Genomic DNA, 18,882 nt, shown 5'->3' with positions numbered 1-18,882 from the left:
AACCAAAATTAGAAAGAAAAGTAAAATGTAGTTGAGTCCTGACGACCTAACCATTGTGAGTACCTAGCATTTTAGTTACGAAAAATAATGTGTTGACACAGGTTGATCGTGGGAGGGAGGGAGTGGAATTATTTTTTCATGAAAATTATATAAAAATGTTTGTCCCGGTTTAAGTAAAATAAAATATTGATTGAGCCTAGATATACATCGGAGGTGAAGTCTAAGAGTTATCAAAAGTTAACATTTAATACTAAAGAAAGTAAAGATGCAAGATACGTCCATGCACATAAAATGATTTGTTTATCTTTATTTTAGTTCTAGAAGACCTAATATCGACCTAATATACGTAGATAATTAATTTTATAAAGACAGGTGGCAGACAAATCACGATCTTATCGACATAAATAACCAATATTATATCAGTAGTACGTATATATGAATGTCGAATATAATATAATATTATCTTCAGTAAACTAATAGGAACTTTCAATAAATCATGTTCATTGTCTACGGTCTAGTACACTAAACGTCTAAACATAGGTCTAAACTAATAAGTAATAACGTAAGTAGGTACATACCAACAAACTATTAAAACAAGTAACTATATTATGAGATAACAATATAATAAACGGTGTAAAATACCAATAAATAGAAAGACATGGATGAGTTGCCGTATACAATACTAGATCATTCGAAATAAATGCGTCTATATATGTGTTGATTATATCAATAATGTTCAAAATAACTTTATACTTGTTATATAGACACCAGCGGTTTCATTTGAATTATTTTTCTTCAGTCAGTTATATTTAATAAATTTCACAAATTATGTTTCGAAATAAACTCTTTACAACTTTTTTTTATTAAGATTAAGGTTTTCGAAGGTTTTTTAGGCTTCCGTGTTGTCTGACCATTACATTATTACAATAATTATCTTCATGATCACGACTGTCATACATTTTTTCTACAACTCCCACAACGTAATTTAGTACTTACATTAGGTACCCCCTTCTTCAAATTACCATTATAAAATATTTTACTTTATAACATTATACTATTCTCAATTTCTTCGTTATTATATAGTTTTGAAATTATATGAATATTGTATAAAATATAACCAATTATAAAATGAGCTTAAACTAGGGAGGGTCCATGATAGATTCGATTGGAACGTCCTAATAATAATTCTATGGTTTTAAAAATATATTATAGGCAGGTATTATAACTTTGAATTTTGTACGGACTATCAGATAATGTATGTATTAGTTATTAATTATTATTTTTCCATACGCCGCGTATAAATTTTATTTTGTTATTATGCATGTATTTTTTCAATTCATTCTAAACTTCTTCAATATCTTCATTACCGTGAGCAAAATTTGTCCAATACATTTGACTTGGTCATATTTATTTCATTTTAGCGATTTGTTTTATGAAAACATTGGAGACGGCAATTTTTTTAAGACATTATTGCATTTAGGACGAATGTCGTGTCTAACACGATCAGTGTTTTTAAGTACTGGAGACGACGCTATTTTTATGCAATGCAACATTTATGGTGTTTAAGATGGTCAATATTTTTGGGTTTAAAAGACGAGCACCGAGTTTTTAATCTAAGTTGTATTTATATTTGATTATAAAATGTTGTGTGTGATTTTACACATATTAGGTAAATATAGTGGGTTGGAACGAAAGACGTACCTGTCACCAATTAGAATTCAACTGCAATCATACGATGTTCTGCTTCAATTTACTGGCAAAATAGTAAATACACCACCCACACCGCCCCACACAAGTTAGCGTTAAGCATATATGTCACAATTGAATATTGATTATATACTACGACGTACTACTTGGTACAGTGAATAATAGCACGTACATATTATTATTGTGTTTAACATAATGGTCGTTTGTACACAAATATCCCAAACAATATTAGGTGATGTCAATTTTTATATATTGCGATTTTCTACCTATCGGCATATCCGGATTACGATGACGGAATGACGGTTCTCCAAAACTAGCCGAAGTATTTCACGGGTGCCATTCAATATCGGTCCACGTTTTTGGAACTCAAAACAATAACAAACGCGCCCTATACCTCAACCACAAACCATCCCAAATTCATATGACAACCATGGTTCGACTTTGATGTAAGCGTAAATGAGTAATATAGTTACTATTATACTAAAAATTAAAAAATTAAAAAATATAATGTAGTTGTAGTAAATGTTCGTTGTCTTCACAGAATTTTAAATCATCCCTCTATTCCTACGAAATTACGGCTGAATCGTAATCGTCGATCCGGTGCTATTCATCGTAGTATACGTACATAATATATCACACACGAGACCGCCGTAGGATAAAACACATTATTATTATGATGGACAAGAGGCGGCACGAGGAGCGTCTCTCAACGCATAGCATGAATAACGGGAGTACATCTCATAATATGTACAGGGTGAGCGTATTTTGGTGTTTTCCCTTTTCGGCTGCACCACACGGGTGAAAGTCGAAAACCCCAAGGCCCACACACACAACACACCCACCCCGTATACAAAATACCTAGCCTCCTATTAAACTGCCCTCGTCGGTTATATTAATGTGCGGGAAGCAACCACCGCCTCTGGTGTGATAAATTACGGTTATTCCCTAAACACATGACGGCAGACTTTCTGTAATTGACCGGCGCGGTGCGGGGATTGGAATATAGTAAAGGCTTTTGCGAGAGATGAAATAATAATAGTGAAACGCTAGGCTTTGACACTATACCTATACCACACAGGAACAATGAATTCCTATTTTCATTCTTCTTTATATAATAATACAATAAAATATTTCATATAAAATCTGGATATCGATATTAAATAATATGAACCCACAACTCATGCAACCCCCACCGGAGCACGCCACCACCTGTCACTCGAGTGTTAATACTTATTATATTATTATGGTCTTATACGTATAATGTCGAAAATCGAAATCCTCATAGCAGAAACAACACGAACAGACATTGCCACCGCAGCTGCATCAGGCAGCTACATGTCATAAGAAGAGAAATAATAATAATGCCGGTGAGTGTGTAATATGTATAATGTATATGCATTGTAATTAATAAGCAGTCGTGGCAATAGGATATAGGTGTAGTCGGGTGTAGTGTAGGCGACGTGCAGCGCATTTGCCTGTTTCGAAATGATAACCGAGATCATACACAATATGGATTTCCGGCCACCATCCGATAGAGAATTCCGGAAGCTTTAAACCACCGACACTAGCTGCTGCTGCCTACAGTTCGTGCAGACCTACGACGAATAAATACTGTAAATTCATGATTTCGCTTCTATTTCGTGCTGTTTGACCGCACCACAATATGATATTAATATTATATTAAGTATACTGTTAGTATAATAAATTTTTATATTAATTTGACTACGTTGGCGTCGGACGATACGTTACTCATGTTATTATTTGCCAGATTGTCAAGAGACGTCAACGTCCACATACTCCCGCAGTCAGCTCCTATATCGGATTATTTCAATGTAGTACTGTCGTTTCTAATTATTTTTATTATACTAATATACGCCTAATAATAATAATTATTACTATTGTTTGAATGGAAATGTGTTGGTCCTCGGTCGGTTGTAAAGGAGATTCACTTTTTTATTACCGCAATATTCGAATTTAATTAAACGAAAAAATGCAAAAAGACAATGGCGCTCAAATAAATTTTCTAAACAATCAAACATTTATTTCTAAAGGATTTATTTTTCATTAAGATTTTATTAAACTGATATACATTTTGTCTAAACAATAGTAAATAATGTAATGGTATAATAGCAATAATTATCAACCATATTTCAGTACTATTATTTCGGTAGTCTGTTTCGTGTCGTTAACTTCTTTTAATTGGCTGTATAATTAAATCGAAACATTCGGAAAGTGAAGAGGTGTAGTCTCTGGGTTTTATTTAGATATACTTAACACACAATGATTAATATCCCTCGGCGAACACTAGCCATATGTCTGTGAGTATGATTCTAAACGAACGACAGTAAGACACTTTAATATATTAATATAAAAATAATATGATGTCCTATACTCCTGTTACAACAACCCTTGGGCAAAGGTCAGTCATTAAATCTAATGGACGCGGTGCGTTGGTTTATGCTTTATGGCAAGTCTCGTTTGATATAAATACCACTATAATTCAAAATATTAACTTTTAAATAGACGCAATAACGCAACGTAACAACGTACAAGACGTATACATAATATATTCGTCTCAACGCGGCGTCTGCATTATAATATATTTTAGTAGAATTCTTCCGCACACGCAAGATGAAAATAAATCCAAGACGATTAATTTACATTTATCAATAAACTATAATCGAGTTACCATACCTAACAACCAAACGAGTGGTAGTCGGTGGGTATAAACAATTATTTAACGTTCGCAATTAAAAACGTTACATTTCTTCGATAAAAAATATGTAAACACAATAAAATATCGCCCATACACTTGGAGAGAAGGCAATGGTCTATTATATAGTTACGCGGAGTACAATATCTCGAATGTCCCTGTTTCGTATACACACATATATATATATAATATATTATATTTAACCATAGGGTCCAAAAGAATTCGGCGGGAAAAGACTTAATTAGATATCTTTGTTTTGAGCAGACCCTATATTTCACATTGATTGATTATAGCAAAAAATGTTCGTCTACACAAATACAGGCGTTTGCTTTCAGATGCGGCAGCTGCACCGAGTAGAGCTGTAGATTAAAATGGACTGAGGACTAACAGTTATTAATGTTTTTTTAGAGACGGCGACATTTTAAAGACAACCGATTGTGGTTTCATCCGACTCGTGAAAGGTTAATTGAAGATAAAAGAATCAGACATGCGTTATTTTTATGTGTCAACCCGAGAGACATTAAACACATGCTTGGCCAATGACCGTCCGTCGAATGTCTAATGATTCATGATTGTATCGTTTTCTCATTCAATAGCAGAATATTCTATTCTAATACAATATTATGAATTATGGTCCCACCCATCTGAATTTCCATAAGCATACAATTATATTAAATAAAAATAAAATCGTAATTTAAGTGTTACTACTATATATATATTACATAACACATTAGTAATGGAAATATTCGATATAATGAATAAAATATATTAAAGAAAAGTAATGAGTAGTGACTAATGAAAAATTACCAACATTTAAATGTGTTCAAACATATACCGGCCTACATTTTAAAAGTCTAAATATACCTTCAATTCAAGCTTCAATTACATGCCTCAAAATGTATAAAATATTTTTCAACAATAATACTTAAAAACTATAAACCTATAAATAAAAAAAACTGGTTAAAAATGAATTATTTAAAAGTATTTTAAAATTAATTTAAAATTTCACAACTAAGAAAGTGCACAAAAAAAAAAAATCAAAAAAAAAAATGTTTTAACAGTTGTCTTGGCATAATAATAATAAATAGGTTAATTTCATTTAAATTAAGTATTTTAAAATCACTAATATTTTGCTGATGTTAGATCGTAAAGACCTTCAACGATCTCATAATATGATCTTATAAATTGAAAAATATTATTCTACGTTAACCGAGTAGCTTCATACATTTAAATAGACTATGTCGTATTGTATATTTATATCTCATAAATATGGTAACACTAGAAATAATCATTATATGCTAATATGTGCTCAAAAATATCAAATTTACAAAATAAATTCACTGCAGATTTGAAATTTAGAATTAATGAATCAAATTCATACCATACTTTGATATCATTCTGTTGCGTTAAAAGTGTGCAAAATGATCAACATACGAGTTCTAGCTATAAATATATTGTTTAGTTTTTTATCATTCAGTGTTAGTCATAGATCCCACATAGGTATAGATGGTTTAATCAAGTATGATTCAAATAAAACTAATAAATATTAGTTCTAAACAAAATATTATTATATTTCTAAAAAAAATAAATATAAAACTAAAATTCAATCTATGAGAAAATCTGTTTTAAGACTATTCAGGGGGAAAAAATTTTCTCACGCGAACGCATGCTCAATGTTATGGTGTCGTCAGTGGATGTTGTTTGCAACAACTGAAAATGACCATGTTTGGTTTCTGTGATAGACCGCCTCGACTGCGATGTTTATAACTGTTGAACGCGAGATGTGTATAAATTTAACAAACGACATTTTGTTTACATCTAATTAACCGACAATGTATGAAGATAAAGCTAAGAGTAAAACAGCAATAAGGAAGTTTAATATAAGATGTCTCAGTAGCAAATCATTGTTTAATTAAATGCTAATTGCCAAGTATTTTTCCGGGCAGTTTTGAATTTATAGTACACCGATAACGGATGTCTTAATCAAAAAATTAGAAGGTAGATATAAATAAAAGCAATCATTTCAATCGAATGCAATAACAATACTAATTAACCGTGTTCAGATATGCAGATTAACAACAGTTATTCATTTTTAAAAACAAGATTCGATACATAATACATTCAAACTTAAACTATTTTTAAAAATACCTGTATTTATAGCCTACAGGAGTATAATAAAATATAATATAATCTGATGCAATTATATGGTTTTAAAAAATATCATGAAAAATATAATGACTTGTATAATTTTAACGTTTTTATAGTTACTTTTGAATATGATTACATCAATATACATTATTAACTAGTATAAGTACATTTATAATTTATAAAGCACATATAAACTTTATAAGTATTTTGCAAGTTTATGATATACAATGGTATACAATGTATTCTACAATATGCCAGTATTGTCCGGAGATAATGTATAAGCAGCCGTGAATTAATTGATGCTTATAATATACCAGCTATATTATACAGCAATTTTCTCCAACTTACAATGTCCACAATAAATTTGATGGTTGAACCACATTATTAAAAATGTGCAATAAATAATTTATTTCGGCCATTTATTATGTATTTCATTAGTAGTTTATTTTATTAATTATGTCCGTATAGGATTTGTTGCTTTGGAAATTGAAAATTAATGACTAACGAAATGTTGGTCTATTATTTTATCGAATAACAATTCTTAAACGTAATTTGTTATTAAGCCCCGATAACTTCATAATTGATAGTTAGGTACTACTGCACTAGAAAATTGAATACTAGTAGAAGTGTTTTGTGTGGTGTTTTGCTAGTATTTATGTCTCAATTAAGTGCAATTATATAAAATGTGTTATATAGGTGAGAGAATAATATATAGAATGCTTACAACTATGTCAAAGATGAAATTAATATACTTTTTTAGAGTTTTACTAAAACTTTTGCAAAGAAAGTTAAAAAGAGTAAAATTAAAGCCATTTCATTAGGAGTTTCCAGAAGAGTTTCTGTAAGATTACAAAATTAAAAAATTCTCCTTAACAATACTTCAGCGTTCTATACAGCCCATTATTAGAACAATAAGGATTAAAAAAATTTCGTTTCATTTTGAACTTTGAGTAGAATAATGATAATAATAATTAATAATATAACGTTATGTTGTAACGACGATGTTTAGGTACTTGACATTTTAAAAACTTATTTAATATTAGAATTTTAACTTAAACCATGTTATGAATTATGTATGAAATAGTTAAGTCAAAACTTAAAAAAAATAATTATGAATGAAATTTTCTCGGAAATTTTAAACTGAATATTTCATAATGTTTACAGAGATAAAAAAATACCATTTTCATATGATGTATAGTATGTCTGGGGATATTGAAGCACAAAGGGTAGCATCACATTAGAACTCCATAAGTACCTAATCTAAATGATAAAAAATATAGGTTTTTTTCGAATCTCTGCAGTTATAAAGTAAAGAACTTTAATAGCTGGGCGGTTCTCGAGACATTTAAAGTATACACCGGGGTATACACTGATAAATTATATTTTTAAACGACGTGACCTATCTATGTATAATGTATATACTATAATATATACTAAAAAAATACATAAAATATAAATTACATAATATTCATATTATTATATATCATTACGTTTTCGAAGTGTTGGTAAGGCAGTAGCAGCTATTAATAATTTCGTCTTTTAGGCGCATTTTTTAAAGATGCCACATTTTATTATGGGTTGTTCTCTCGTTTTTACTCCCATAGAATATGAACAAGATACATATATAACATTATATATACATTATATATATATGTATATACCTGAATTTGAAAGTACTATAATATGTATACGTTCAATTCATTCGGTGTTTTACCCCCTGGGTTGCATGGCGGGTTACAAATTGGATGATGACATTTTGGCCTGAACTAGCTCTGTATTAAACACGTGATGTTATTTTTCAAAGTCGTGGATCGCGGCTATCAGTTTCAAGGATGACTAACAAACCAAACAATATGTATTTACAATACATATTTTGGATATACTCACATATTTATGATACAATAATGTTGAATTTACCCCCCAAATAATTTTTTGTAATACTCGAATGTATTAATAATATTGAATAATATTCTTAAGTTTATTGTATATTTTTACCAACAGTACTATGCTACTTGGAACATATTAAAAAAACATTAGGTATAATTATCGGGTTGTGGTTAATTTATTGGCAATTGTTTCAATTATTTATTTTTTACTTCTGACAAAACTACCTACAGGTTATGCGTATAATATAAAATTAACGCCATTATTGCCATCATTATTATAATAATGTGCCATACATCAATTACATAGCAAATAGTCTTAGTTTTAAAATGTATTTACTATATTATTAAGAGACGATACTCAACATTTAAAACCCTGAGCTCGTTAATACATAATAAGAGTTATAATCGGATTCACATAGCAAATTAACATTTCATAATGAACACATAATGAACACATAATGAACCCAATAATAAGTAATAACATATTCTATCTAAGGTATTTGAAGTAGAATAATATAACTTTTCAATGGTTTCCAATGCTTGTGTTTAAAACGAGTATAATAATATTTAAAAATTATTTTGGGTTTGGGGGTGACCTAACACATAACACTTACCCACCGAGTTGCACTACCTGCCTGGCTGCCTATCAATGAAAATATATTTGAAGCATTTGATGTTGATTAGATTACAATGATAACAATACCTAAAAGGCTAGGTATATATTTTCCTCGAACAGGCCTTAGACATTAGTTCTATAGCAGTAAACATTTTTAGAGCTTCCTCCCTCGGGATTTAAAAATATATTATGTAACGATAAAAGTAAAAAAATTCAGCCAAGAAAGTAATTGTATTTTAGAAGTATTTTTTCAATTCCACAAATTGTGTTTTTCTTTTTTAAATAATTACAACTGTTTTAATTAACGGTTTTTGATTAAAGACCTTAAAAAGTTTTGAGCACTAATGAACAATGATCTAAAAAAAACTAGACAATAATAACAGTGTGCTATACTTATACAGTTATAAATTTTGTTAATATTCGAAATTGGTTTTACTAAATCACAAATTTAATGTATACTTTATAACATAATAATATCATGTTATTTAAAAATGTATTATAATATAAATGTACCTATTACGAATAGCTATCACAAAATGTTTTAATGTATTTCAATTTTATTTATTATTCCTACATAAAATAGAATAGATAACCGAAAACAAAAATCAGGCGTCTGATTAATGTTTTAGTTCATAGAGAACTGGTAGACACGCTTATATGTATATATAAATTAATACGACGAAAATACAAAAAATGCATAACTTCATTTTATATACGAAATAAAAATATGTAAAGTCTAACAACCTTTCTTTTTTTGAATAACGTAAAGGAGCATAATATTTTAAACAGGATATACGCGATGATATCCTGATTAGATCCATAACGAATAACGATTATTACGTGGGTTTTTTAAAGAAACCAATTCAATATGTGTAGGCTTCGTCTAAAGACATACCGAGACATACTAAATATAATACTGTTATCAATCAAACAGAAGCCGTAGTTAAAATGTTAAATATAGGTACTATTAAAATGACACGATATCCTTGAAAGTTTAAATGTTAGTTTCCATGGCAGTACTGTTTTGAAATGTAATTTGTAATTTCTCGAATCGAATTATTAGTTTGCCAAATTCAGAAGAAATAATTTTTACTTTATATAATGTATCTAAGTAATTAAACAACTGAAACTTGAAATAAAAGTTAAAAATATTTTTCGATAATATTAATTATTATAGACTTAAAGATCGATAGATTAATATTGTTATACATTAATATACACTGTATATTATAAAGACATGATAGGTGGATTTTTTTTAGGATTTTAGCTTAGTTAATGGATTTGCATAATATTTAATTGATACATTATAATGATAATGATCTATAAATAAAAACGAAGGTCATTGTTACTGAATTTACAAAAAATGACGGATTCAAATTTTAAAAAGAATGTTTTTTCAGAAATTCCAATATAACGGGCAGAATACTTATGGATATTTTTATTATTGCATGCAATAAATAATAATTGAGTACATTGTAAATAAACTTTTGATTAAACTCAATCGAATAGGAGTGATTAGCGCGAAAATAAAGTTATACCATACATTAATAATATTTAATCGGACGTGTAAAGACTTAATCTCATATTGTGTACAGACATGTCATGACAAGGACCGCAAGTAAAAGCAAAACACCTGGTGGTCGATTTGACAAGCACCGCAAACATTATTAAACCATAATATTATAATGACAACTGTCTTCCAGGTTATCTCAGAATTGGTTTCCATCAATGGTGTACCGCGACTTTTATTCGTATGGGAAATACCAGTTTCAAAAAAGATTTGATAAGAACAATGAAGCAAGTCCGGGAGAGGACTTCATTGAAAAACATAAGAAATACGAATATGGGATAACATCGTAGAAATAAAAATGATAAAATCATGCTTGTGAGTTGTGGTGTGGTGTGTCAGAAAAGGGCGTTAAGTTTGTACCTAATAATATAATTGCTATTATGTATATGATTTATCTAGCTCTTTAAAGTAGCTGAGGAAGTTCCGAATGGACCGAATGAGCCCGTTCATAACATTTTTTTCGGAGAGTAAAGTTGACGGATTGTCGTCAGTGAAGGTGATGGGAGGGAAAGGCTGCCTTATATATGGGTATAGACAAGATGCTATGTGCCCTGGATAATTGGCCATCCTCTTTGGTCCGTTGATTGACACACGCGCGCGCGCCCCCTCGACCACGAGTGGCGTCCCGCACGTCAACATGGTATATTATAGCATTATATTATAGTAGTCATATATAATATTGTATACACTGTATTATATAGTAGTAGACCACTCTAATAAAAAAATAATAATAATAATATTACACACCGCCGCCGCGCCGCTTACAACCGTGAAAACGTTTCTGTCGAGTGTTTACTGAACACTATAACTATTACGACGACTCCTACTCTGCCCACCCATTCAGTCAGTGTATAGGCTATAGGAAGACCTATTGGGCGAAATCCAACGGAAATACAACACAAAAATACACACACATACAGAGAGTGATATTCGAAATTCCGACGAATGTTGGTTTTTTTTTGTTAGATAAACAGGAGGTTCGAAAAATACAGTGACGAAGACCCTCAGCCTTCAGGACCGCTCAAGACATTGTTAGTCCTGCACTCCTGCTCAAATATTATCGATGAATTAATCAGTTTCCCACCATACTTGGAAAATGTATAGCATAATAACCATATAGGTGGTAGCTGGTTTTATGTTTGCCATCGGAAGGTCGCCGTTAAAAAAAAAAACTTCTTATGTATTATTATGTATATTATAATAATTTTACTGCCGCATCGACCACGCTAACAAAATATTGTAATTTTAAATAATTTTTAAGTGGACACCTATGAATAAATTCTAAAAAAAAAGACAATAGCGAAGTGCAGAGGCACTAGACTTCAAAAAAGTGGGTCACGATTTTCAGCTTTTTTATTACTGCTATATTATTCCACGTCTGTACATTTTATTATAACTTATAACCCTCCTACATAATGTACCAGCTCTGTTTTATTCTGACGATATTTTTAGAAATGCAATTACTTCCGATGGGATTTCGATTTCAGATTTAAATTGTACGCACATTATACACCCTATAACAGAAGGGTCGTCGGTATAAAACAGCTGTTTTACACATTTAGCCGTCGTTCGAAATTTGAAACGAACGGAATTTTAATCATTTGAAATTCAAATCGTTTTATTATGTAGGTACACAACAACGTGCGTTTTTATAACAATAATAATATTATAAATTATATTATATTACATCGTTTACATAATATGATATACATTATCATAACTAATAGCATATATACGTATTAAGGATAGGGTTGAGCACGTAAAAAATCGAGTTTGGTGAATTATGTCAACTCTTTTTTCGTATTGAAAACACAAAAACGGAATTATGCGTTATTGCGACAAGTAATACACATACTAACGTCGGTAAAAGGAAAAACGAAAGAATAAAAACATAGTGAGCGATGTTGATAATTTTCAGAAGAAAAGCGTTTTTCCGTGCTTTGAGGGTTGAATTTGAAATATGACTTTATTAATTATGGTCGACAAGTCTGCGGCGCAGTGTATGCGTTCTAGATTGCGAAGGGATATGATGGAATAAAAAAGGGGGAGTCGAGGAAAAACAGGAAAATCTCCGAGAAAACCCCGTTTAGTGAGCGGAATCGATATTTTCGGGCCGCGAGCACATTATCTGCACATCACGTCGCGCCCCACCCGCGCACCCATAAGTCACCGTTAATCAGTAGAGTAATTAGGAATTTGTTGTGGGAAGGATAAACATTTTTTTACACACAAAGTACTAAAATTTCAAGTACAGTGAGTAGTAGCAGCCTATTTAAATATATATTATAAGGCTCTGAGGGGGGATCGCCCCCCTTGATCGCCGGCATACAAAATCCCATTTAATACAATATATACGGATACGGGAAATGAGACAAGTGGACTTACCGATCGTGGCCGAGTGCAGAAGCAGCACCGAAATCGCCACCGCCGTCGCCGTGTTCATCGTGTGTGGGTAACTCTGCTAAGATTTCTTTTCACCCGACTTGGTCCCACGGTGCGTGGGTGGTGGGTTGGAGTGACTCGACTTTGGCGAAACTCCCGTTCCGGCTTTACGCCGGCGGTTTGCGTGGCGCCGGCGGCCGAACGGCCATCATCCAACGATATACAACGATCAACGATCTGCGACGATTTATCGGGATCGAAAAGAAATACAGAACGATCAACGGTCGACGACAACAGCAACAGCAATAATAATAATGATATTACTAATGCGTTATGATCGGGCGGCGAGATGATAAGAGGCGGTACAAAAAAAAAAAAATTAAACCGATCACCTTTGATTTTTATACAACCATAATATGATATTATAATTTAATCGATAATAATTAATACCTAGTAGGTAATAAGTAATAACGATGACGACGACGATACGCGTACCTACGATAAGATAAGAGTGAAATCAAACGCGCCGCTGACGCAAACGCCACACGCGGGTCGTGTCTCCCGATATCAGCGAAGTCAATTATTCGATTTTGAAAATTGGTTATTTTTTGCCGCTCGACGAATCGCACGCGCGGACACGCACACACCGGCCGACTTACGGTAGTAGACTGATCTGCGGCAGGCCGGTTACCGGCAGCACTATATAGTTATAATATGGTAGTGGTAGTAACAGTTGTTGTTATTGTTGTAGTAGTACTAGTAGTAGTAGTAGTAGTAATAGTCGTGGTAGTGGTGTGCGCGTGAAGAGCACAACTACGTAGTCACGCGGGGGAAACGCGCTCGCTAGTCGTCGCGGGGCGAATTACACACTGCCGCGACTGCCGCCCGCCACCGTCGCCGCCGCCGCCGCCGCCGTCGTCGTCGTCGTCGTCATCGTCGGCACTCGGCGGCCGATACCGCCACGCCGCCGACGTACAGCGCGACGGCGGCGGCGGCCGGTGTGTGTGCGAGTGTGTGTGCGTGTGCGTGTCGGACCAGCCGCCGCCGTCGCTCCCTTCGGAATCACAAGTATTGACCCGAGAGAGTGCGTACGCGACCGACGTACACACGCAAACGAGGCCCGCGGCGCTCTTTTTTCCATTTCACCCCCCCAGCCCCCCGCCCAACAGCTCGCCGCAAACCGCTCGCGATATACGTACGTGGTGTATGATGTATTTTCATTTTTATTTTTTTTTTTTTTTTTGTTACCTTTGAGGGTTTCGCTTTTTTTCTACACACCCCCAAACCGCGCCCACCCCCGCGAGAAGGCCGTGGTCAAGTCACCGGGCGGCGGCCGCCCCTCATTCACCTCATCCCGGTTTCGTTCGCGCTCGTCCTGTCCTATATTTATAACTAAACGCCATTCCGACCGGTTAAATTATATGCCAAACGTCCTACGCGCGAGATCAAACGGTTTTCTAGAATATTTCTTTCAATAATATAATATATAAAAATTTTCGAGCTCGTAATGTTACCTGTTTAAAGCGGATTATTGTTTGGTCGAGGCAGAGGAGGAGAATGATCGTTACTGCAAAAGTTTTACCGACAAACGAGAGTTGACTTTGAGGGTCTGTGATTTTGATGTATTATTATATCGTCGTGAGCTTATTAAATTATAATATTATACAGTGCCACAGTGGCATGAAAATCGAGAGCGATACCTCATAACCTCGCTCAAATCGCTAGTAATATTACATCGACAGGCACGCATGTGATGTACTTACGATGTTTATATTATTATTATCGAAGAGTAAACGAACAAGACCTATCATACGATGAATCATTTTTTTTTCAATAGCGGAATGTTGTTTCAAGAAATATTTGGGATAACGTTTGTACCCTCATAACACACAAGCAATGAATGATGATGATGATACTGCACGAGATGCCAGAATGAGAGTGTCTTGCTATATAACGTGTATTATATACGTACTTAAAAATGATCAGAGTTAACGTTCTAGACTGCTAGAAATTGTGTATACTGTATTGTGTATACCTAATATACTGTGTGTAGTCATTACACAGATTCAAATCGATAGATTACTATCCGTGCATCCAATAATATTTTTTTCACGACGACCTCAGCGTACTAAAGTTTACTCAAATACCATATTTTGAAAATTATTTGTAAATTTTTAAACCGAAAGTACATACTTGAAAAAAGCTATCACGCGTTTATTTCGTGTAGAAAAATAAATAAATAATTTACATACCGACAATATTTTATCTTTATGCGCATTAGTATTAATGTCTTATATATAAGTAAACAACTTGTTCCGAAAAAATGAAAAATATAAATTACTTTTTTCTATTAAGAACGCAGTAGAAACCATTGTTACATTTATAAAACGATTCATAAATAATATTTTAGAAAAAAGCATCCGGTTTACTAGCTTGGTAACGACTTAAAATGTAAAATACCATTCTGTAGATCTTGTTATAATTAGAATATAGAATATGGTATAACAATATAAAATGTATAAAAACAATAATTAGTAGGATAGTATTGAAAAATTATCAGGTGTACATTAGTGATACAAATTAATATTCTTTTCTGATTTTTGAGATTTCGAAAAATATGAAAAATTCTAACTGTTCAAAATGATTATTTGTGAAAAAAATTATCAACATTACAAACATTTACTCAAAGTTTGAGTATAACAAGTTAAAAAGATCTCTGTACATTTAGCACTTAAATAATTCAAGTGATGCATTTAGAAAATTATAAGTACCTATTCAATATTGCATACATAATACTATGATAATTATAAAATATTGTCACTGCTCGCGCCTCGCATCCAGTTTGTCATCTTGTAATAATATGTATTCGTATGATTTACGTATAGCTTAGTAGTTATATTTATACTTGTCATAGTTGTTATTACTTAATGGTTACCCTAGCTGATAGTGGAAACCACGAGGTGCGCACATTTTATATACGTTACTTTATAAATATTAATTCTTAAGATATCATAATTGTGTTAGCTTACAAATTACAATGGGATAAAGACAAAATGCACTATATGCAGATATTAATGCAAATAATGTATTTATTGGCACATAATATTGAGACGTATTAGTCGCGTGAATACATTTTGTTCGATTAGTCCACAGTATACATTAGTCATGGCAACATATATAGCAAACAAATATTTAATACACATCTGTAATTGTTTTCATTACTTACAGTACTATATAGATACAATATACATTAAACAATACTTATTAAATTACAGCTTATCAGAGGATAAAACAGAAAAGTAACATAATGTATACCTATCGGCTATCACTAACATTGTTGTGACACGAAAGGAAAATTGTATAACTTATTTTTTAAATTAATTGTTTATTATAGTTGTTATCTGCAGCCTTAAAAAAATGAGCCGGGGGGCCGCGTGTAATACATGTTTTGTAAACATGATGCATACCAATAGGTAATAGGTACCTGTATAGGTACACTGACAAGTGTTATATGATAACATTGATAACACATGATTTTAATTTCATTTTGAACGACTTTTTTTTTGCAGCATTAATAATAAATTATTATTATACAATACATGAGTAGAAAAGTGCGATTAAATGTTAATATTTATAATTCGTTACCACCTATCTCAGTAGGTAGTACAACTGTAATAAAATATGTACCTCCAAGCAGTGTTGAGAATAGATAACGAAAATTTCATCTAGATAAGATACAGATAATTTTATAAAAAATTATCTAGATACAGATAAAGATAAATATATTTTACATTTATCTAGATAAGATAAAGATAATCTAACCTTTATCTAGATAATATTATAGATAAAATTATTTTTTTAGTATGTATTTTTAAATTGCAAATGTTCTTACTTCTTTACCTATGTGAACATAAAATAAATTATAAGTTAGCTGGGATTTATATGTAATAAAAAACCAAAAATATGTACATATATATGTAATTAAAATTGCCAAAATATGTAGTATAAAATAAAAATTATGTACTAAGACAAATTTAAAAAATACCTATGTTAAAGTTTTAAATAAAAATACAATTCCAAATAATTTTTGATCATAATTGAAATACAATAAATTGATGTTTAATCAATTGTAAGGGAAATAATGACAAACCATATATTGTTTTAAACATTCAAAATTAAATGTACAGCAATTTGGTCTTAAACTCTTAACACTGATTTATACCTACTAAAGGAGCGTTCCACATCACAATATGTTATTGGTGCATACTTCATGGCTGTTATTTCACTAGGTGAAAGATTGAGCTCCATCGTGTCTTCATCCGCAATACCACAAATAATGTTTCTTATACATTTAATGGTCTTCAGTCAGTCCCGAATTTTTGTTTAAAACGACGTTCATTTTATTCTTTAATAATTCTGCTGTTGGGCCCTCTGATTCATTAATTTTTGAAATTGATAAATCAATAATTTGTATGCTTTCACTCAACGGAATCTTGGTGTTTTCTAATTTTGAAATTGATCCACCCAAAAAACTAAAATTAGACACAATTTATGATAGAGCAGACTTTATATTAGATCTCTCAAAAATTTATTTTCCCTTGGAAATTGATGCTGCTAAATGTAAAATATTACTAAACCTCTGAAATTGTCAAAAATTACGAAGTATGTAAATAAAAACGAAAATTTTACAAAGTATGTAAAAATATGTATTTATGACGAAATAAGTAAAAATATGTAAAATAAAATATGTCTTATTTTATTGCAAATCACATGAAACGAATTTATCATTTGCAATAATTAATTTATCGTGTTTCACTAAAAATATGTATTTACATACAAATCCCAGCCCTACTTATAATTAATATTAAGCACCTGGCGGCTGGCACATACAGTTATAAAATGTGTACAAATGTGTAGCCTATACGCTAATTATTGTTGATATCGTCAACCGTTATTACCAACATTCATTATAAATAGGTGCTAGTATTTATAATCAATAATACTGTCGCCACAATACCACGAATTACATTTCGATAATTGTATGATAATATTTTATATTATTATTATTTTGAGTGGCGATTGATCGCGCGGGTCCCTCTATCTTCAGAAACGCGGCGATAAATCGCGCAAAATAAAATTCATTTAAATTCGGTGATTAATCACCTAATGTGTAAGCCACTAGGTTAAGACACGTTTATACCCTCACTTTGAATAATAAATTACATAATATTATACATTTCATATTATCTCTTATCTATACCAAGGTATACAATTTATTTTGTCGAAAAATGTTGTAAAATAATGTCTCAATCCTCAAAGTAGGTATGTATCAACTTAAAATTTGCTAGTAAAACATGGGAATATGGTAATATTATATAAATAACATGTACTGATTGGATAGTGTTCTGAAAGAACAAGTTTTAGTAAAAAAGAAAATGAATAATGTTTGAATAATTCGTGAAAAATGAATATTATGCTTTAAATAAATGTATCTAGATAAATTTATCTAGATAAATCTCAACACTGCCTCCAAGTCCCTACGCATTATGTTGAGAAATATATTATTTTTAAATTATTTCTGCGACTGACCATGGATTATGGTACTATGTTGTAATAGTTCCAAAAAAATTACAAACAGTTCATATATATTTTTTTAAATTAATTATTTTAATTCGGGCTCCAGCTAATCGATCAATGGTATCCGGTCAACATATAACATCAAAAGCCCAAATAACTAATACAGGCAATATAAATACATCGAAAATTGACGGAATGGAGACAAAAAGCAGAGACATAAATTATTAAAATCAATAAACAATACGTAGTTTTGTTGAATTATAAAATATATCATGTCAAATTT

General features: G+C 31.6%; 1 protein-coding gene across 1 annotated transcript in view; it reads right to left on the bottom strand.

Moving 5' to 3' along the window:
- Positions 1-13,905, bottom strand: part of LOC111033001 (transmembrane protein 132E) — a 61,359-nt gene extending 47,454 nt beyond the window's left edge. Inside the window, 1 exon segment of the mRNA XM_022313527.1 lies at positions 13,026-13,905. Within this exon segment, the coding sequence (XP_022169219.1) occupies positions 13,026-13,083 (58 nt within the window). The 5' untranslated portion in view covers positions 13,084-13,905.
- Between the last annotated feature and the right edge of the window lie 4,977 nt (positions 13,906-18,882).

The sequence above is a fragment of the Myzus persicae genome, unplaced genomic scaffold, assembly GCF_001856785.1.
Source record: "Myzus persicae strain clone G006 unplaced genomic scaffold, MPER_G0061.0, whole genome shotgun sequence".
Taxonomy (NCBI): domain Eukaryota; kingdom Metazoa; phylum Arthropoda; class Insecta; order Hemiptera; family Aphididae; genus Myzus; species Myzus persicae.
Note: the sequence above shows the minus strand (reverse complement) of the source record. Positions and strands in the feature narration are given on the sequence as shown.